The 22156-nt window shown below is 37.4% G+C and overlaps 1 protein-coding gene across 1 annotated transcript in view; it reads right to left on the bottom strand.

The window, feature by feature from the left end:
- Positions 1 to 22156, bottom strand: part of RAD51B (RAD51 paralog B) — a 626727-nt gene that overhangs the window by 594454 nt on the left and 10117 nt on the right. Inside the window, exon 3 of the mRNA XM_065871664.1 lies at positions 21538 to 21654. Within this exon, the coding sequence (XP_065727736.1) occupies positions 21538 to 21654 (117 nt within the window). The remainder of the gene's footprint in view (positions 1 to 21537; positions 21655 to 22156) is intronic.

Genomic DNA, 22156 nt, shown 5'->3' on the forward strand with positions numbered 1-22156 from the left:
AAGAGTCACTCTCTGAATCCTAAAACAAACAAACAAAGAAACAAAAAGCAAACAATATCAGAAAGGTTGGGTAGCTCTTTGCCTTGTGAAAGAAATCTTGATTTTAAATTACTTTATATCAACAGAGGAAGATTTCATATCTTAAATTCTCTCCACCACTCCCTCTTACTCAATACTGACAACTGCTGTTTTTAAAGTAAATGGGAAGGGAAGGAGAAAAAGAAGGGAGGGGAACAGAACAGAAAAAAAGCAAGAAGACATGGAAATGACAAGTAGCACAAGCTACACAGTAAAAAAAAAAAAAAAATCAAACTGTCAAGAGATATAATAATTTATTTAACAATCATATAATATGTGCCATATAAAAGACTTTATGAAACTTTTATGGAGAAAGATGTTCATTTCTTAATCAGGAAATGAATGAAGAATTAGGAACAATGATTCAATCAACCACGTATGCTAAACTCCTGTACTAGGACAAAGGCCTGGTTGTCCTGCCTTTCAAAACACTGGGCAGCATAAACAAATCCCATGAGCAGATCAAGGAACGCTGATTAGAAATCTCTCCCTAGTTTTCCTACTGCTGTTGCTGCACGTGGAGCAGACCAGAATCTGACTGCAGCTTGAAGGAGATGAGACCCACCCTGGCCAACCCGCAGACCCATGAGCAAGAAAAATTACTGTTTGCTGATGTTGTAAGCAGACTTGAGCAGCCAAAATTGACTGATAAAGCATTTATGTTTCACTGTTGATACATTTCTATATATGCCAAGGCCTTTGTGGACACTTGAATTTACAAGCCCTGACTTATTGTCTCCTGTGATCTTTAGACCACAGCCCACCCTGCCAACTAAAAAGAAGCAGAACTGAAATATTTACCTGTTCTGAGGAAAAGTCAGGAAGCCAAAACAGGACTCTGGCGTCCTGCCTCTACCTTTTTGGGACAGTAGGATGGTCACTTCCAAAGCAAACTGCCCTACTCAAGGAGAACACCTGGTCTCCTTAAATCATGAACAAAGCATAGAAATGACTCAGGAAACACAAATAATGTAGACATGTGCTACACTGTTTCTCATTATTTACAGCAAGGATCTGGGTATAATCATTACTCTTAAATGTTGTAAAGATTTGTCAGTGCTTCACAGGTTTACCCTTCCAGAGGTACTCTCCAAACAAGACATGCAGATGCTACATCTCTTTTTGCTGACATGAGTTTGGACCAGTACTCTAGTCCTGTAATCTCTGGATTACAGTATGAAAATACCTTTTTTAATGATCCCTTTAAATACAACCTTTAATTTTACCTAATCACATCAGCATCTTTGTCATGCACTCTCAGCAGGGATGACAGTGACCCCAAAGGCAAAACTTGGTTTTAATTGGGGAGGAGGGATTTTACTCTTTTCCCATATAAAGCACAGAACTACATACAGTACATAAACAGATGTACAGTATATCTATGGTATTAAAATCTCGTGGGGGGCGGGGGTTTATTAGGGGAAAAAATGTCTAAAAAGCTCCTTAGGGGGTGATAATGAAAAAAAAATTGAGAAACACTGATCTGATCTGTATTACCTCATGTGAGAAGGCTACCATTACATGGTCTGATCTCCACATAATGCAAACATTTAAAGTTTAAACTTCAAACGTATCTTTACTACCAATACTGTTATAATAGATGCAGAATTATCTGCTTATATATTCCATAAGTGAGGAATTTGATGTTCTCTGGGAATGAGACAAAGCCCTGTAGCTCACTTCCATTAGTGATTCAGCAGAGTTGGTTTCTCTTTGATTTCTCCTCTGCTGCTTTGCCTTTGGCATGAGTAGCACTTCTCTAATTCCACTGTTAATCTTGGTGCTGTAACTGAGCATACACAGATTCAGTGCAGTTCACATAAATCAAAACTGATGATAAATAAATTAGGGTGTTTTGAAGTCAGAGTCAGGAAAGAGCAGCTATAAAAGTGACAGCAGAATGTTTCCAGATTTATTCTTACTCCCTCAAGTCATCTCCAGGCCTAGTCTAAGTTTACTCAGCTAGATGCCTTACCTCTTACCTTCAACAGATCTAACTTCTATCTGATATCCAGGACTCCAGGTTTGAACTTTTCACCAGAAACAAAGATCGTGCAATGCAATTTAGTTAGACATCTCCACTGAAACCTGTATGAGTTACTGCTATGTAACAAATGACCACAAACCTAGCAGCTTTAAAACAACACCCGTTTATTATCTCACAGTTCTGTAGGTCAGTGAGCCACTTTGGAGGCATCTCCTCCAGCTCTAGTCAAGTTTTCAGATAATGGCAGCCTCAGCCAATATCTTAACTGTAATCCCATGAGAGACCAGAACCAAATACAGCCAGCTAAGCTGCTTCTGAATTCCTGACTCACAGAAACTGTGTGAGATAATAAGCATTTATTGATGTTTCTAGCCACAAAGTTTTGGAATGATTTGTTAAACAGCAGTATGTAACCACAATTATATAAATAAATATGTAGATACAGATATATAGAATCAGAGATATTCAACTTTAAAACTTTTAAGAAAAAAACTCCTAAAATAAAAGAATCACTGATGTTTATTAATAAAAAATCAATTAAGTAGAAAAATCATATTCCTTAAATGTACTATATTGATAATTTGAAAAAACAAATGGCATACAAATGAAAATAAATATTGTACCATGAAAGATCAATAACATTAAAAGTTCCTAGTTTGGCTTATTCAAAGACCAAAGAGGAGAGTGTAGGAGAGACAGCAAGAACCAAAACATTATAGCAAACAAGTACTAAAGAACTGCTAAAAAATAAATAAATGAAAACAAATTCATTCATTCAATTAATACTTATTATGTACCTTCTACCTGTGCTAATACTGTGGATGTAATAATAAGAAGAATAAGACAAGCTCTGCCCACTTGGAATTTATTCTCCAATGAGAAAGACATACATTAACTAATCACACAAACAGTAAACCTGTAACGGTGACAAGTGCTACATAGAAGAACCACAGTACATGGTTCAGTTCTCCAGGAATACACAATTCTAAATATGTTAATTTAAACATAATAAAATAGGCTCAAAATATACAAAATAATAAAACTACAAGTAAATTTCTTAACAATATAATGGAGTATTTTAATAACCCTCTCTGAATTAGTATCAGGTCAGGTTGAGAAAACAAAATCAGCAAAGATAAAGAAGAGTTGAACAACCCAAATTACAAGCTTAATTTAATGGCTGTAGGCAGAACACACAATCATTAGAGAATAATCATTCTTCTCATGCACGCACGGGACACTTACAAAAGTTGATCACATATTAATCCTTAAAACAAGTTTCAGGGACTTCCCTGGTGGCACAGTGGTTAAGACTACATGCTCCCAATGCAGGGGGCCTAGGTTTGATCCCTGGTCAGGGAACTAGATCCCACATGCATGCCACAACTAAGAGTTCATATGCCGCAACTAAGGAACTGGCGAGCTGCAACTAAGGAGCCCTTGAGCCACAACTAAGGAGACTGTCTGCCGCAACTAAGGAGCCCGCCTGCTGCAACTAAGACCTGGCGTTACCAATAGCGCCAATAAATATTTATTTATTTACCAAAATAAATAAATAAATATTTAAAAACAACAACAAGAAGTCTCAGAAAATTTCTGAGACTCAATATCACACAAAATTCTCTGACCAAAATGCAATTAGGTTAACAATCTAATTGAAATGTGAAAGGTAGGGCTTCCCTGGTGGCGCAGTGATTGAGAGTCCACCTGCCGATGCAGGGGATGTGGGTTCGTGCCCTGGTCCAGGAAGATCCCACATGCCGTGGAGCAGCTGGGCCCATAAGCCATGGCAGCTGAGCCTGCGTGTCCAGAGCCTGTGCTCCACAACGGGAGAGGCCACAACAGTGAGAGGCCAGCATACCGCAAAAAACAAAAAACAAAAAAATGTGAAAGGTAAATTTTTAATTAAATAATTTAGATATTCAAACATTCCAAAAAAACATAAGTTAAAGAAGTAATCATAATGGAAAAATTTAAATACTATTAGAACTAAATAAAAATGAAAATACTTTATCACAAAAAAGAATGCAGGAAGAAAAATTCGTAGCCTTACAAGCTCAGAATAAAAAGAAGAAAAACTGAAAATTAATTAATTAAACGTGTAATTTAAAAAGTTGAGGGGTGGTGATAAGAATCCCAGAAAAAACACAATTTAGAGGGAGATAGTAAGAAAATAACAAAAGTCATTGAGGTAGAAGACAAAGAAAACCAACAAAGAACCAAAACAAAAAGCACAGTTCTTTGAAAAGACTATAAAATACTCAAACCTTTGACCAGATCTTTTTAAAAGGAAGGGAAAGAGAAGACAAAGTTAATAATATTAGGAATGAAAAGGGTGGGTAGAACCACATATAAAACCAGATTTAAAGACAAGGAGAATACAGTGAAAATTTTTATGACAATAAATTTTCAAACTTAAAGAAAATGGGCAAATTCCTAAAAATATTCACCAAAACTACTTAGAAAGAAATAAAAAACCTGAATAGCCCTTTAATCATTAAAAAATTTATTTAATTGTTTCAATTTTCCCACAAGGAAAGTACCAAGATCAGACAATTTTTCAGGCAAGTTCTACCAAATTTTCAAGAAACAATTCTCATCCTATGCAAACAATTACAGAATATAAAAAAAGAGAAGATATTCCACAATTCACTTTACCAATTAATTCAAAATAGATCACGCAAAAATTAACTCAAAATAGATCACAGACTAAATGTAAGACCTAAATATAAAACTCTAGAAGAAAACATAGCAAAAACTTGTGTCCTTGGCTAGACAAAAAATTCATAGAGGTGACACCAAAGTACAACCTTTAAAATAAAAAAAACTGATAGATTAGACTACAAAATTAAAAACTTCACAAGTTACCATTAAGAAAATGAGGAGAGACGCCACAGATAGGAAGAAAATAGCTTCAAATTATATATCTGATAAAGGACTTGTATCCAGAATATAAAATAACTCACAACTCAATAACAAGAAAACAAACAATTAAAAAATAGGCAAAAGATGTGAACAGATATTTCATTTAAAAAAACATAGAAATGGCTAATAAGTACATGAATAGGTGTTCATATCATTAGTCATTAGGAAAACACAAATTAAAACCACAATGAATACCACTAACACTCACTAGAACAGCTAAAATCAAAAGATAAACAATACTAAGTGTTGCTGAGGATGTGGAAAAACAAACCATCATGAATTGCTGGTGAGAATGTAAAATGTCACAACCACTTTGGAAAGCGGCCTGGCAGTTTCTTAGAAAGCTAAACATGCACCTAGCATATTATCTAGCCATTCCACTCCTAGGAATCTATGCAAGAGAAGTAAAAAACCTATGCCCACACAAAGACATGTTTGTGAATTTTCATAATAGCATTATTCCTGATAGATAAAAACTGTAAACAATCCAAGTACCAATCAACTGATAGTTGGATAAACAAAATGTGTTACAGCCATACCATGGAATACTATTAATACTACTCAACAATTAACAAGAACAAACTGCTAATACATGTTACAAAATGAATGAACCTCAAAAACATCATTCTAGGTGAAAAACACCAAACACAAAAGTGACATATTATTTGATTCCATTTATATGAAATGTTTTAGAAAAGGCAAATATGTAGACAAAAGGTAGATCAGTGGATGCCTAGGGCTGAGGATTGGAGTGAGGATTAACTATAATCGGGCATGAGGGAATGTTTTAGGATGATGGGACATGTTGTAAACCTGGATTGTGATGATTTACTATGAATTCACTAATATAATCAAATTACACAGTTACAGAGGTTGAATTTTAGAGTATTTAAATTGTACCTTAATAAAATTATTTTTGAGCAGAAGCAAGAAGAACTACAATTCTGCAGCCTGTGGAATGAAAACCACATTCATAGAAAGACAGACAAAATGAAAAAGCAGAGGACTTTGTACCAGATGAAGGAACAAGATAAAATGCCAGAAAAACAACTAAATGAAGAGGAGATAGGAGACCTTCCAGAAAAAGAATTCAGAATAATGATAGTGAAGATGATCCAAGATCCTGGAGAAAGAACAGAGGCAGGGCTTCCCTGCTGGCACAGTGGTTAAGAATCCGCCTGCCAATGCAGGGGACACAGGTTCGAGCCCTGGTCCAGGAAGATCCCACATGGCACGGAGAAACTAAGCATATGCGCCACAACTACTGAGCCTGTGCTCTGGAACCCATGAGCCACAACTACTGAAGCCCGCGTGCCTAGAGCCTGTGCTCTGCAACAAGAGAAGCCACTGCAATGAGAAGCCTGCACACCTCAATGAAGAGTAGACCCCACTCACAGGAACTAGAGAAAGCCTGCACACAGCAACAAAGACCCAACAGAGACAAAAATAAGTAAACTAAATAAAATAAATTAAAAAAAAAAAGAATGGAGGCAAAGATTGAGAAGATGCAAGAAATGTTTACCAAAAACCTAGAAGAATTAAAGGACAAACAAACAAGAGATGAACAATACAATAACTGAAATGAAAAATATACTAGAAGGAATCAATAGCAGAATAATGGAGGGAGAAGAACAGATAAGCGACCTGGAAGACAGAATGGTGGAATTCATTGCCACAGAACAGAATAAAGAAAAAAGAATGGAAAGAAATGAAGACAGCCTAAGAGACCTCTGGGACATTAAATGCAACAACATTCGCATTATAGGGGTCCCAGAAGGAGAAGAGACAGAGAAAGGACCCGAGAAACTATTTGAAGAGATTATAGTCGAAAATTTCCCTAACAGGGGAAAGGAAATAGTCACTCAAGTCCAGGAAGCACAGAGAGCCCCAGGCAGGATAAACCCAAGGAGAAACACGCCTACACACATAGTAATCAAATTGGCAAACATTAAAGACAAAGAAAAAATATCAAAAGCAAAAAGGGAACAACAACAAATAACACACAAAGGAACTCCCATAAGATTAACAGCTGATTTCTCAGCAGAAACTCTACAAGCCAGAAGGGAGTAGCACGATATATTTAAAGAGATGAAAGGGAAGAAACTGCAATCAAGATTACTCTACCTGGCAAGGATCTCATTCAGATTCAATGGAGAAATCAAAAGCTTTACAGATAAGCAAAAGCTAAGAGAATTCAGCACCACCAAACCAGCTCTACAACAAATGCTAAAGGAACTTCTCTATGTGGGAAACACAAGACAAAAAAAGGACCTACAAAAACAAAAACAAAACAATTAAGAAAATGGTCATAGGAACATATATATTGATAATTACCTTAAACGTGAACGGATTAAATGCTCCAACCAAAAGACACAGCCTCACTAAATGGATACAAAAAAACAAGACCTATATATATGCTGTCTACAAGAGACCCACTTCAGACCTAGGGACACATACAGACTGAAAGTGAGGGGGTGGAAAAAGATATTCCATGCAAATGGAAATCAAAAGAAAGCAGGAATAGCAATACTCATATCACATAAAATAGACTTTAAAATAAAGAATGTTATAAGAGACAAGGAAGGACATGACATAATGATCAAGGGATCAATCTGAGAAGAGGATATAACAATTATTAATATATATGCACCCAACATTGGAAGGAACTCAATACATAAGGCAACTGCTAACAGCTATAAAAGAGGAAATTGACAGTAACACAACAATAGTGGGGGACTTTAACACCTCACTTACACCAATGGACAGATCATCCAGACAGAAAATTAATAAGGAAACACAATCTTTAAATGACACAATAGACCAGATAGATTTAATTGATTTTCTTTTTTTTTTATGGAGCATTTTCATTTATTAAGCATTTGTTAAAGTATAACATACAACATATAGAAAGTGCAAAAATCATAATAGAGTTAAATAAATTTTCACAAACTGAACCCAGTCAACTGACATCAAGAGAATGTCACTGATTTCTTCTATTAATGACCACTCTCTCCTCTAATAACCATTATCTTGATGAATATGAAGTATTTTTTTCAGATTTTATTTTATTTTTTTGATTCCCAAAGTAAAGACATTGATAAAGCAAATACAATCTGCAATAATAAATACATCTATAAATACATCTACAAATACATTACATTATTGTATAATTTAGACTGTAAATATGGTCTATTTTTACTTCTCTCCCATAGAATACACTTGATCACACTTTTTTTTATACAGCAGGTTCGTATTAGTCATCAATTTTTTTTTTTTTTGCAGAACGCGGGACCCTCACTGTTGTGGCCTCTCCCATTGCGGAGCACAGGCTCTGGACGCGCAGGCTCAGCAGCCATGGCTCAGTGGCCCAGCCGCTCCACGGCATGTGGGATCCTCCCAGACCGGGGCACGAACCCGCGTCCCCTGCATTGGCAGGCGGACTCTCAACCACTGCGCCACCAGGGAAGCCCTAGTCATCAATTTTATACACATCAGTGTATACACGTCAATCCCAATCGCCCAATTCATCACACCACCACCACCACCCCACACCACTTTCCCCCTCTTGGTGTCCATACGTTTGTTCCCTACATCTGTGTCTCTATTTCTGCCCTGCAAGCCAGTTCATCTGTACCATTTTTCTAGGTTCCATATATATGCGTTAACATACGATATTTGTTTTTCGCTTTCTGACTTACTTCACTCTGTATGACAGTCTCTAGATCCATCCATGTCTCTACAAATGACCCAATTTTTTTCCTTTTATGGCTGAGTAATATTCCATTGTATATATGTACCACATCTTCTTTACCCATTCGGCTGTCAATGGGCATTTAGGTTGCTTCCATGACCTGGCTATTGTAAACAGTGCTGCAATGAACATTGGGGAGCATGTATGCTTTTGAATTGTGGTTTTCTCTGGGTATATGACCAGTAGTGGGATTGCTGGATCATATGGTAATTCTATTTTTACTTTTTTAAGGAACCTCCATACTGTTCTCCATAGTGGCTGTATCAGTTTACATTCCCACCAACAGTGCAAGAGGGTTCCCTTTTCTCCACGCCCTCTCCAGCATTTGTTGTTTGTAGATTTTCTGATGATGCCCATTCTAAACGGTGTGAGGTGATACCTCATTGTAGTTTTGTTTTGCATTTCTCTAATGATTAGTGATGTTGAGCAGCTTTTCATGTGCTTCTTGCCCACCTGTATATCTTCTTTGGAGAAATGTCTATTTACGTCTTCTGCCCATTTTTGGATTGGGTTGTTTGTTTATTACTATCGAGCTGCATGAGCTGTTTATATTATTTTGGAGATTAATTCTTTGTCTGTTGATTCATTTGCAAATATTTTCTCCCATTCTGAGGGTTGTCTTTTCGTCTTGTTCATGGTTTCCTTTGCTGTGCAAAAGCTTTTTAGTTTCATTAGCCCCATTTGTTTATTTTTGTTTTTATTTCCATTACTCTAGGAGGTGGATCAAAAAAGATCTTGCTGTGATTTATGCCAAAGGGTGTTCTTCCTATGTTTTCCTCTAAGAGTTTTATAGTGTCCGGTCTTACATTTAGGTCTCTAGTCCATTTTGAGTTTCTTTTTGTGTATGGTGTTAGGGAGTGTTCTAATTTCATTCTTTTACATGTAGTTGTCCACTTTTCCCAGTACCACTTATTGAAGAGACTGTCTTTTCTCCATTGTATATCCTTGCCTCCTTTGTCATACATAAGTTGACCATAGGTGTGTGGGTTTAACTCCGGGCTTTCTATCTTGTTCCATTGATCTATGTTTCTGTTTTTGTGACAGTACAATATTGTCTTGATTACTGTAGCTATGTAGTATAGTCTGAAGTCAGGGAGTCCGATTCCTCCAGCTCTGTTTTCTTACCTCAAGACTACTTTGGCTATTCGGAGTCTTTTGTGTCTCCATACAGATTTTAAGATTTTTTGTTCTACTTCCATAAAAAATGCCATTGGTAATTTGATAGTGATTGCATTGAATCTGTAGATTGCTTTCAGTAGTCTAGTCATTTTCACAATATTGTTTTTTCCAACCAAGAACATGGTATCTCTCTCCATCTGTTGGTATCATCTTTCATTTCTTTGATCAGTGTCTTATAGTTTTCTGCATACAGGTCTTTTGTCTCCCTAGGTAGGTTTATTCCTAGGTATTTTATTCTTTCTGTTGCAGTGGTAAATGGGAGTGTTTCCTTAATTTCTCTTTCAGATTTTTCATCATTAGTGTATAGGAATGCAAGAGATTTCTGTGCATTAATTTTGTATCTTGAAACTTTACCAAATTCATTGATGAGCTACAGTAGTTTTCTGGTGGCATCTTTAGGATTCTCTATGTATAGTATCATGTCATCTGCAAACAGTGACAGTTTTACTTCTTCTTTTCCAGTTTGTATTTCTTTTTCTTCTCTGATTGCCGAGGCTAGGACTTCCAAAACTATGTTGAATAATAGTGGTGAGAGTGGACATCCTTGTCTTGTTCCTGATCTTAGAGGAAATGCTTTCAATTATTCACCATTAAGAATGATGTTTGCTGTGGGTTTCTCGTATATGGCCTTTATTATGTTGAGGTAAGTTCCCTCTATGCCTACTTTCTGAAGAGTTTTTATAATAAATGGATGTTGAATTTTGTGGAAAGTTTTTGCTGCATCTATTGAGATGATCATATGGTTTTTATTCTTCAATTTGCTGATATGGTGTATCACATTGATTGATTTGTGTATACTGAAGAATCCTTGCATCCCTGGGATAAATCCCACTTCATCATGGTGTATGATCCTTTTAATGTGTTGTTGGATTCTGTTTGCAAGTATTTTGTTGAGGATTTTTGCATCTATATTCATCAGTGTATTGGTCTGTAATTTTCTGTTTTTGTAGTATCTTTGTCTGGTTTTGGTATCAGGGTAATTGTGGCCTCATACAATGAGTTTGGGAGTATCCCTTCCTCTGCAATTTTTTGGAAGCGTTTGAGAAGGATGGGTGTTAGCTGTTCTCTAAATGGTTGATAGAATTCACCTATGAAGCCATCTGGTCCTGGACTTTTGTTTGTTGGAAGATTTTTAATCACAGTTTCAATTTCATTACTTGTGATTGGTCTGTTCATATTTTCTATTTCTTCCTGGTTCGGTCTTGGAGGTTATACCTTTCTAAGAATTTGTCCATTTCTTCCAGGTTGTCCATTTTATTGGCATAGAGTTGCCTGTAGTAGTCTCTTAGGATGCTTTGTATTTCTGCAGTGTCTATTGTAACTTCTCCTTTTTCATTTCTAATTCTATTGATTTGAGTCCTCTCCCTCTTTTTCTTGATGAGTCTGGCTAATGGTTTATCAATTTTTCTTATCTTCTAAAAGATAAGCAGCTTTTAGTTTTCTTGAACTAAAAGAACTAGCTTTTAGTTTTATTGATCTTTGCTATTGTTTTCTTTGTTTCTATTTCAGTTATTTCTGCTCTGATCTTTATGATTTCTTTCCTTCTGCTAACTTTGGGTTTTGTTTGTTCTTCTTTATCTAGTTCCTTTAGGTGTAAGGTTAGAATATTTATTTGAGATTTTTCTTGTTTCTTGAGGTAGGCCTGTATAGCTATAAACTTCCCTCTTAGAACTGCTTTTGCGGTACCTCATATGTTTGGGATTGTCATGTTTTCATTGCCATTTGTCTCTAGGTATTTTTTGATTTCCTCTTTGATTTCTTCAGTGATCTCTTGGTTATTTAGTAACGTAGTGTTTAGCCTCTATGTATTTTTGTTTTTTACGTTATTTCCCCGTAATTCATTTCTAATCTCATAGCATTGTGGTCAGAAAAGATGCTTGATATGATTTCAATTTTCTTAAATTTACTGAGGCTTGATTTGTGACCCAAGATGTGACCTATCCTGAAGAATGTTCCATGCGCACTTGAGAAGAAAGTGTAACTGCTGTTTTTGGATGGAATGTCCTATAAATATCAATTAAATCTATATTTCCTATAAATATCAATTAAATGTATCTGGTCTATTGTGTCATTTAAAGCTTCTGTTTCCTTATTTATTTTCATTTTAGATGACCTGTCCATTGGTGTGAGGTGTTAATGTCCCCCACTGTTATTGTGTTACTGTCGATTTCATCTTTTACAGCTGTTAGCAGTTGCCTTATGCATTGAGGTGCTCCTTTGTTGGGTGCATACATATTTATAATTGTTATATCTTCGTCTTGGATTGATCCCTTGAACATTATGTTGTGTCCTTCCTTGTCTCTTATAACATTCTTTATTTTAAAGTCTATTTTATCTGATATGAGTATTGCTATTCCTGCTTTCTTTTGATTTCCATTTGCATGGAATATCTTTTTCCATCCCCTCACTTTCAGTCTGTATGTGTCCCTAGGTCTGAAATGGGTCTCTTCTAGACAGCATATAGATGGGTCTTCTTTTAGTACCCATTCAACAAGCCTGTGTCCTTTGGTTGGAGCATTTAATCCATTCACGTTTAAGGTAATCATTGATATGTAAGTTCATATTACCATTTTCTTAATTATTTTGGGTTTGTTATTGTAGGTCCTTTTTTCTCTTGTGTTTCCCACTTAGAGAAGTTCCTTTAGCATTTGTTGTAGAGCTGGTTTGGTGGTGCTGCATTCTCTTAGCTTTTGCTTGTCTGTAAAGCTCTTGATTTCTCCATCAATTCTGAATGAGATCCTTGCCAGGTAGAGTAATCGTGGTTGTATGTTATTCCCTTTCATCACTTTAAGTATATCATTGCACCCCCTTCTGGCTTGTCAAGTTTCTGCTGAGAAATCAGCTGTTAACCTTATGGGAGTTACCTTGTATATTATTTGTCATTTTTCCCTTGCTGCTTTCAATAATTTTTCTTTGTCTTTATTATTTGCCAATTTGATTACTATGTGTCTCAGCGTGTTTCTCCTTGGGTTTATCCTGTATGGGACTCGTTGCACTTCCTGGACTTGGGTGGCTATTTTGCTCCCCATGTTAGGGAAGTTTTCGACTATAATCTCTTCAAAGATTTTCTCAGGTCCTTTCTCTCTCTCTTCTCCCTCTGGGACCCCTATAATGCGAATGTTGTTGAGTTTAATGTTGCCCCAGAGGTCTCTTAGGCTGTCTTCATTTCTTTCCATTCTTTTTTCTTTATTCTGTTCTGTGGCAGTGAATTCCACCATTCTGTCTTCCAAGTCACTTATCCCTTCTTCTGCCTCAGTTATTCTGCTATTGATTCCTTCTAGTGTACTTTTCATTTCAGTCATTGTATTGTTCATCTCTGTTTGTTTGTTCTTTAATTCTTTTAGGTCTTTGTTAAACATTTATTTCATCTTCTCGATCTTTGCCTCCATTGTCTTTCCGAGGTCCTGGATCATCTTCACTATCATTATTCTTAATTCTTTTTCTGGAAGGTTGTCTGTCTCCACTCTATTTAGTTGTTTTTTCTGGGGTTTTTGTCTTGTTCCTTCATCTGGTACATAGCCCTCTGCCTTTTCATCTTGTCTATCTTTCTGTGAATGTGGTTTTTGTTCCACAGGCTGCAGGATTGTAGTTCTTCTTGCTTCTGTTGTCTGCCCTCTGGTGGATGAGGCTATTTAAGAAGCTTGTGCAGGTTTCCTGATGGGAGGGACTGGTGGTGGGTAGAGCTGGGTGCTGCTCTGCTGGGCAGAGCTCAGTAAAACTTTAATCTGCTTTACTGCTGATGGGTGGGGCTGGGTTTCCCACCTGTTGGTTGTTTGGCCTGAGGCAAACCAAAACTGGAGCCTACCTGGGCTATTTGGTGGGGTTAATGGCAGACCCTGGGAGGGTTCATGCCAAGGAGTGCTTCCCAGAACTTCTGCTGCCAGTGCCCTTGTCCCTGCGGTGAGCCACAGCCACCTCCTGCCTCTGCAGGAAACCCTCCACACTAGCAGGTGGGTGTGGTTCAGTCTCCCCTGGGTTCACTGCTTCTTCCCCTGAGTCCCGATGGGCAAACTACTTTGTGTGGGCCCTCCAATAGTGGAGTTTCTGTTTCCCCCAGTGCTGTCGAAGTCTTGCAATCAAATCCCACTAGCCTTCAAAGTGTGATTCTCTAGAAATTCCTCCTCCTGTTGCCAGACCCCCAGGTTGGGAAGCCTGACGTGTTGCTCAGAACCTTCACTCCAGTGGGTGGACTTCCGTGGTATAATTATTCTCCAGTCTGTGAGTCGCCCACCCAGCAATTATGGGATTTCATTTTGTTCTGACTGCACCCCTCCTACCATCTCATTGTGGCTTCTCCTTTGTCTTTGGACGTGGGGTATCTTTTTTGGTGAGTTCCAGTGTCTTCCTGTCGATGATTGTCCAGCAGCTACCTGTGATTCTGGTGTTCTCACAAGAGGGAGTGAGAGCACGTCCTTCTACTCTGCTATCTTGGTTCAGACCTTTGATTTAATTGATATTTATAGGACATTCCATCCAAAAACAGCAGATTACACTTTCATCGCAAGTGCACACAGAACATTCTCTAGGAGTGATAACATCTTGGGTCACAAATCAAGCCTCAGTAAATTTAAGAAAATGGAAATCATATCAAGCATCTTTTCCGACCACAAAACTATGAGATTAGAAAGCAATTACAGGGAAAAAAAAACATAAAAAACACAAACACATGGATAAAAAATGTTTTTTAACATTTTTTTATAAAAATAAAAAATACGTTACTAAGTAACCAAGAGATCACTGAAGAAATCAAAGACAAAACCAAAAAATACCTAGAGAAAAATAAAAACAAAAACACTACGATCCAAAACCTATGGGATGCAGCAAAAGCAGTTCTAAGACGTAAGTTTATAGCAATACAAGCTTACCTCAAGAAGCAAGAAAATCTCAAATAAACAATCTAACCTTACATGTAAAGGAACTAGATAAAGAAGAACAAACAAAACCCGAACTTAGTGGAAGGAAAGAAATCATAAAGATCAGAGCAGAAATAACTGAAATAGAAACAAAGAAAACAATAGCAAACATCAATAAAACTAAAAGCTGGTTCTTTGAGAAGATAAACAAAATTGATAAACCATTAGCCAGACTCATCAAGAAAAAGAGGGAGGGCTTCCCTGGTGATGCAGTGGTTGAGAGTCTGCCTGCTGATGCAGGGGACGCGGGTTTGTGCCCCGGTCTGGGAAGATCCCACATGCCGTGGAGCGGCTGAGCCCGTGAGCCATGGCCGCTGAGCCTGCGCATCCGGAGCCTGTGCTCTGCAACGGGAGAGGCCACAACAGTGAGAGGCCCAGGTACCACAAAAAAAAAAAAAAAAAACAAAAACAAAAAGAAAAAGAGGGAGAGGACTCAAATCAATAAAATTATAAATGAAAAAGGAGAAGTTACAAAAGACACCGCAGAAATACAAAGCATCCTAAGAAACTACTACAAGTAACTCTATGCCCATAAAATGGACAACCTGGAAGAAATGGACAAATTCTTAGAAAGGTATAACCTTCCAAGACTGAACCAGGAAGAAATAGAAAATATGAACAGACCAATCATAAGTAATGAAATTGAAACTGATTAAAAGATCTTCCAACAAACAAAGTCCAGAACCAGATGGCTTCACAGGTGAATTCTATCAAACATTTAGAGAAGAGCTAACATACATCCTTCTCAAACTCTTCCAAAAAATTGCAGAGGAAGGAACACTCCCCAACTCATTTTATGAGACCACCATCACCCTGATACCAAAAACAGACAAAGATATTACAAAAACAGAAAATTACAGACCAATATCACTGATGAATATAGATGCAATAATCCTCAACAAAATACTAGCAAACAGAATCCAACAACACATTAATAGGATCATACACCATGATGAAGTGGGATTTATCCCAGGGATGCAAGTATTCTTCAATATATGCAAATGAATCAATGTGATACACCGTAACAGGAAACTGAAGAATAAAAACCATATGGTCATCTCAATAGATGCAGAAAAAGCTTTCCACAAAATTCAACACCCATTTATGATAAAAACTCTCCAGGAAATGGACACAGAGGGAACCTACCGCAACATAATAAAGACCACATATGACAAACCCACAGCAAACATCATTCTCAGTGGTGAAAAACTGAAAGCATTTCCTCTGAGATCAGGAACAAGACAAGCATGTCCACTCTCGCCACTATTATTCAACATAGTTTTGGAAGTCCTAGCCTCGGCAATCAGAGAAGAAAAAGAAATAAAAGGAATACAAATTAGAAAAGAAGAAGTAAAACTGTCACTGCTTGCAGATGACATGATACTATACCTAGAGAATCCTAAAGATGCCACCAGAAAACTACTAGAGCTCATCAATGCATCTGGTAAAGTTGCAGGATACAAAATTAATGCACAGAAATCTCTTGCATTCCTATACACTAACAACGAAAGACGAAACGAACGAAAGAAAGAGAAATTAAGGAAACACTCCCATTTACCACTGCAACAAAAAGAATAAAATACCTAGGAATAAACCTACCTAAGGAGTTAAAAGACCTGTACTCAGAAAACTATAAGACACTGATGAAAGAAATCAAAGATGACATAAACAGATGGAGAGATATTCCATGTTGTTGGATTAGAAGAATCAAACTTGTGAAAATGATGTACTACCCAAAGAAATCTACAGATTCAATGCAATCCCTATCAAATTACCAGTGGCATTTTTTACAGAACTAGAACAAAAAAATCTAAAAATTTGTATGGAGACATAAAAGACCCCAAATAGCCAAAGCAGTCTTGATGGTAAAAAACAGAGCCGGAGGAATCAGACTTCCTGACTTCAGACATACTATAAAGCTACAGAAATCAAGACAACATGGTACTGGTGCAAAAACAAAAATACAGATCAATGAAACAGGATAGATAGCCCAGAGATAAACCTACGCACCTATGGTCAACTAATCTATGACAAAGAAGGCAAGGATATATAATGGAGAAAAGACAGTCTCTTCAATAAGTGGTGCTGGGAAAACTGGACAGCTACATGTAAAAGAATGAAATTAGAACACTCCTTAACACCATACACAAAATAAAACTCAAAATGGATTAAAGACCTAAATGTAAGAATGGACACTATAAAACTCTTAGAGGAAAACATAAGAAGAACACTCTTTGACATAAATCACAGCAAGATCTTTTTTGATCCATGGCCTAGAGTAATGGAAATAAAAACAAAAATAAACAAATGGGACCTAATGAAACTTCAAAGCTTTTGCAAAGCAAAGGAAACTACAAAGAAGACAACCCTCAGAATGGGAGAAAATATTTGCAAACTAATCAATGGACAAAGGATTAATCTCTAAAATATATAAACAGCTCATGCAGCTCAATATTAAAAAAACAAACAACCCAATGCAAAAATGGGCAGAAGACTTAGACATTTCTCCAAAGAAGACATACAGATGGCCAAGAAGCACATAAAAAGCTGCTCAACATCACTAATTATTAGAGAAATGCAAATCAAAACTGCAATGATTTATCACCTCACACCAGTTAAAATGTGCATCATCAGAAAATCTACAAACAACAAATCCTGGAGAGGGTGTGGAAAAAAGGAACCCTCTTACACTGTTCGTGGGAATGTATATTGATACAGCCACTATGGAGAACAGTATGGAGGTTCCCTAAAAAACTAAATATATAATTACCATATGACCCAGCAATCCCATTACTGGGCATATACCCAGAGAAAACCATAATTCAAAAAGACACATGCACCCCAATGTTCATTGCAGCACTATTTACAATAGCCAGTTCATGGAAGCACCCTAAATGCCCATCAACAGACGAATGGGTAAAGAAGATGTGGTACATATATACAATGGAATATTACTCAGCCATAAAAAGGAACGAAACTGGGTCATTTGTAGAGATGTGGATGGATCTAGAGACTGTCATACAGAGTGAAGTAAGTCAGAAAGAGAAAAACAAATATCGTATATTAACGCATATATATGGAACCTAGAAAAATGGTACAGATGAACTGGTTTGCAGGGCAGAAATAGAGACACAGATGTAGAGAACAAACGTATGGACACCAAGGGGAGAAAGTGGCGGGGGGTGGGGATTGTGGTGTGATGAATTAAGAGACTGGGATTGACATGTGTACACTGATGTGTATAAAATGGATGACTAATAAGAACCTGCTGTATAAAAAAATAAAATAAAATTATTTTTTTAAATAGCCGAATGATTTATAAAAAGATATTCCAGCTCATTAGTAATCAGGGAAGTGAAAACTAAGATCACAAAGATGGGCTGAAACTGAGAAGTCAGATAATACCAAGGCAAGAAGACATGGAGCAAGAGGTATTCGTGCACATTGCTCATAGGAATGTAAGCAGGCACAACCACTCTGGAAAACAATTTGTCCTGATTCTGCAATGCTACCTATGTGCATACTCTATAACCAGCAAATCACTCCAAGGTAGATCCCCTAGACAGGAGCCAGCTAGTAAATATTTTAGGCTTTGGAAACCACGAGGTTTCTGTCACAACTAACGCAACTCTGCCTTGTATCTCAAAAACTGCCACAGACAAAATGTAAACCAATGAACATAGTTGTGTTACAATAAAACTTTATTTATAAAAAACAGGCAGCTGTCCAGATTTGACCACTGGGCAGTAGTTTGCCAACCTGTGCCCTAGAGAAACACCTGTACATGTGATCCAGGAGACATGTACAACAGTTTTCACAGGACTTGTTAGCAAACTGCTAATATTTGGAAACAACCCAAATGTTCACTCACAGGAGAAGGGATAAATAAACTGTGGCCATATTTTCAAAATGGAGTATGACACAGCAGTGAAAGTGAATTATACTCTTGCTACTTGCAACATGGATAAATCTTAGAAAATAATATTAAGTGGAAAAATCAATTCATAGAAGAGATATGATATGATTTAATCACCAATATGTTATGTAATAGAGCTCAAAAATAATCAAAACTAAATAAAATGCTACATTTCCTATGTATATGGGTGATAAAGGAAAACTATAGGTATTGGTAACCATAAGGGGAAAAAAAGTACAGCAATGGTAGAATCACTATGCTGTACACCTGACACCAATATAATATTGTAAATCAACTATACTTCAATTAAAAAAAAAAAAAGAGGGCTTCCTCGGTGGCGCAGTGGTTGAGAGTCCGCCTGCTGATGCAGGGGACACAGGTTTGTGCCCCGGTCTGGGAAGATCCCACATGCCGCGGAGCAGCTGGGCCCGTGAGCCATGGCCGCTGAGCCTGCGCGTCCGGAGCCTGTGCTCTGCAACGGGAGAGGCCACAACAGTGAGAGGCCCGCGTACCGCAAAAAAAAAAAAAAAAAAGATAGCAATGGTGGAAATTCAGGATGGAAGTTACCTCCTAACAGAAAGCCAAAGATGGGATCAGGGAGGAGCCCACAGTTGGTTTCAATGATTTTGGTACTGTTCTGCGTTTTATATTGGGTCACAGGCTCATAAATGCTCATAACTTACACATGCAGGATGTATTTAATCTTGTATACATAAGATAGATATTAAATTTTTGTTTTTAATACAAGGTCAACAAATACTCCCTGTACTCAGCTGAAAAATCCCAAAAAGACTGCAGAGGCTACCTGGAGCTAAAACAGAAAGTAGAGAACTTGCCTCTAATAAGCAATCAGGGTATTCATATTCCATGTCAGCCAATCAGATGATGAAAAAACATCTAATGGCTTGTAACTATCTCTTGGATTTAGAAAGAATTGATAAAAGCTACATGAAAAAGTATTTAAACTATTCCAAAACTTAAAAAATAAAAAAGTATTTGTTGGTTAATCTTCCTGAAGTTTTGCTATTTAAATAAGTAAGTTTATAACTGTGGATCACAATTACTATAAAACCTCTTTCTTTTTTTTTTTTAAATAAACCTATTTCAACAAAGGTCCAATTAGATCACAAAAAGATTATGTAAGATAGGATTCTGGCACCATCTGGTGGCAGTGCCCTGCAACAGCACATTCTAATTTCTATTAAAGGTTAATTCGCTCTTTCATTCATTTACCTACTATCCAATAGGCATCTACTAGGCATAGCACACACATATTTTAAAATCTTTCTTGGTGGGCTTCCCTGGTGGTGCAGTAGTTAAGAATCCGCCTGCCAATTCAGGGGACACAGGTTCGAGCCCTGGTCCGGGAAGATCCCATATGCCGCAAAGCAACTAAGCCCATGTGCCACAACTACTGCACCTGCACTCCAGAGCCCACGAGCCACAACTGCTCAGTCCGCGACCCACAACTACTGAGCCCGTGTGCCACAACTACTGAAGTCCGCGTGCCTAGAGCCCGTGCTCCGCAACAAGAGAAGCCACTACAATGAGAAGCCCGTGCACCGCAAAGAAAAGTAGCTCCCACTTGCCACAACCAGAGAAAAGCCCACGCGCAGCAATGAAGACCCAATACAGCCAAACATAAAATAAATAAAAATTAAAAAATAAAAAACTTTATAAAAAAAAATCTTTCTTGGAAGACCGGAAATAAAATAATGTATACTACCTAAAACAGGTCCCCTATTTTCAAGGGAAAATAACTACAGTTAAATTTATGCCTATCAGAATATAAGCGTCTACTCTTGTTAAAAGTTTGTTTCAAGCATCTATTCCCCTAGAACTCTCAGGCAAGAAGTCCCTCAGAAGTGTACTTACTGGTAAACATAGTCTATGGAGTCACCACATGAGAACCAGTAAGCACATGAATGCAGTTTTCAAGGAAAAGAACTGTTGTGGTTTTAAAATATCCTCAAATTCTTGACACTTCTTTCAAAAGGTAGAGTCTAATTTCCCTTTCCTTGAATGTGGGCTGGACTTAATTACCCGCTTCTAAAGAAGAGAAAGTGGCAGAAGTGATGGTGTATAACTTCCAAAGCTAAATCATCAAAGGAATAGCCATTTCCATCTTGCCTGAGGGAGTCAGACATCGTGTCACGAGGAGACTCAAGCAACCTGTGGAGAGCCCTCTGGGGAGGAATCGTGACCTCCGCCAACAACCAGCACCAACCTGCCCCCTCGCATCCTTCGCCAATATCACTGAGCTAAGCCACTCCCAAAGAAACGGATATCAATGTTTATTGTTGTTTAAGCCACTTAGTTTGGGGGTAATTTGTTATGCAACAATATATAACTAATACAACAACCTATTACTTCCTAGAACCAAATTTTATCTTTAACAGGAAGTGAAAATAGCTCACTTCAGTTTAATACTATAATTTGCCCACATGTTAATAAAATTTCAAATTTTCCTTCCTAATACGCTAAGTAGTGATCCTTTTCTAATTCCCCCAAATTGTTTCATATTATTTCATAATATTCATCACTTTCTAATTCAAAGAAACAGCAACCCAAGCAGATTTCAGTCAGTCAGCAGGGATTTTTTTGGACCATCTTCCTTTTGATGTACTGTACTAGTGTTGTACTAGGGACTGAGTGGAGAACCATGCCCTCGAGGTACTTATAATTTAGATGAATATTCCCAAAATAATTTATGTTTTAATTAACCTTTTTCCCCTGGCTCTGAAGGTTCTAAGTCAATGGAAGAAGGTTTGGAAAGTTTCTTTTTTACCTCTGTGAGGGATCCACAAGCTACACCACCATGCAGGGCTTCATCTAAAGCAGAGAGGGTTGTAGATAAAAATGCTGATGATGGAGCAGCAGACCTCTGTGTCTTTATCTCATAAGCCTGAACAAAGAAGAGATTAAGTTATTTTCAACCTCAATATTTATTCAAAAACATAAGTCAACTCCAAACTCAAATTCTAGCAGTTGGAACCCCAATCCCCTTTTTTTTCTTCTACTATTTATTTATTCAACAACTATTTACTCTGTGCCGGGGACTGTGCTAGATCTGGGGGCTGTGATATAAAAGACAGAGCCCCTGCCCCACAGTACTTATAGCCAACTAGGGACTATGATATTAGGACTAGAAACTAAGCAATTACCATACACTTAAATAAGAGATACTGTGATAGGGCAAGTGGAGACCTGGAGAGAGTATACCCGATCTGGATTTTGTGATATAGGAAGGCTTCAAGGGAGATCTGGATGTCTGAGCTAAAACCTGAAATGACTGTTAGACAGGCAAAGGGAATGTGCATGTTCCTGGCAAAGAGACAAGAATGTATGAAGAAAGGTCAAGAAGCAAGCAAGAAAGGAAATGGAAACTCACAAAAACTACAAAAAAC

This window comes from Phocoena phocoena, chromosome 2, assembly GCF_963924675.1.
Source record: "Phocoena phocoena chromosome 2, mPhoPho1.1, whole genome shotgun sequence".
Classification (NCBI taxonomy): Eukaryota; Metazoa; Chordata; class Mammalia; order Artiodactyla; family Phocoenidae; genus Phocoena; species Phocoena phocoena.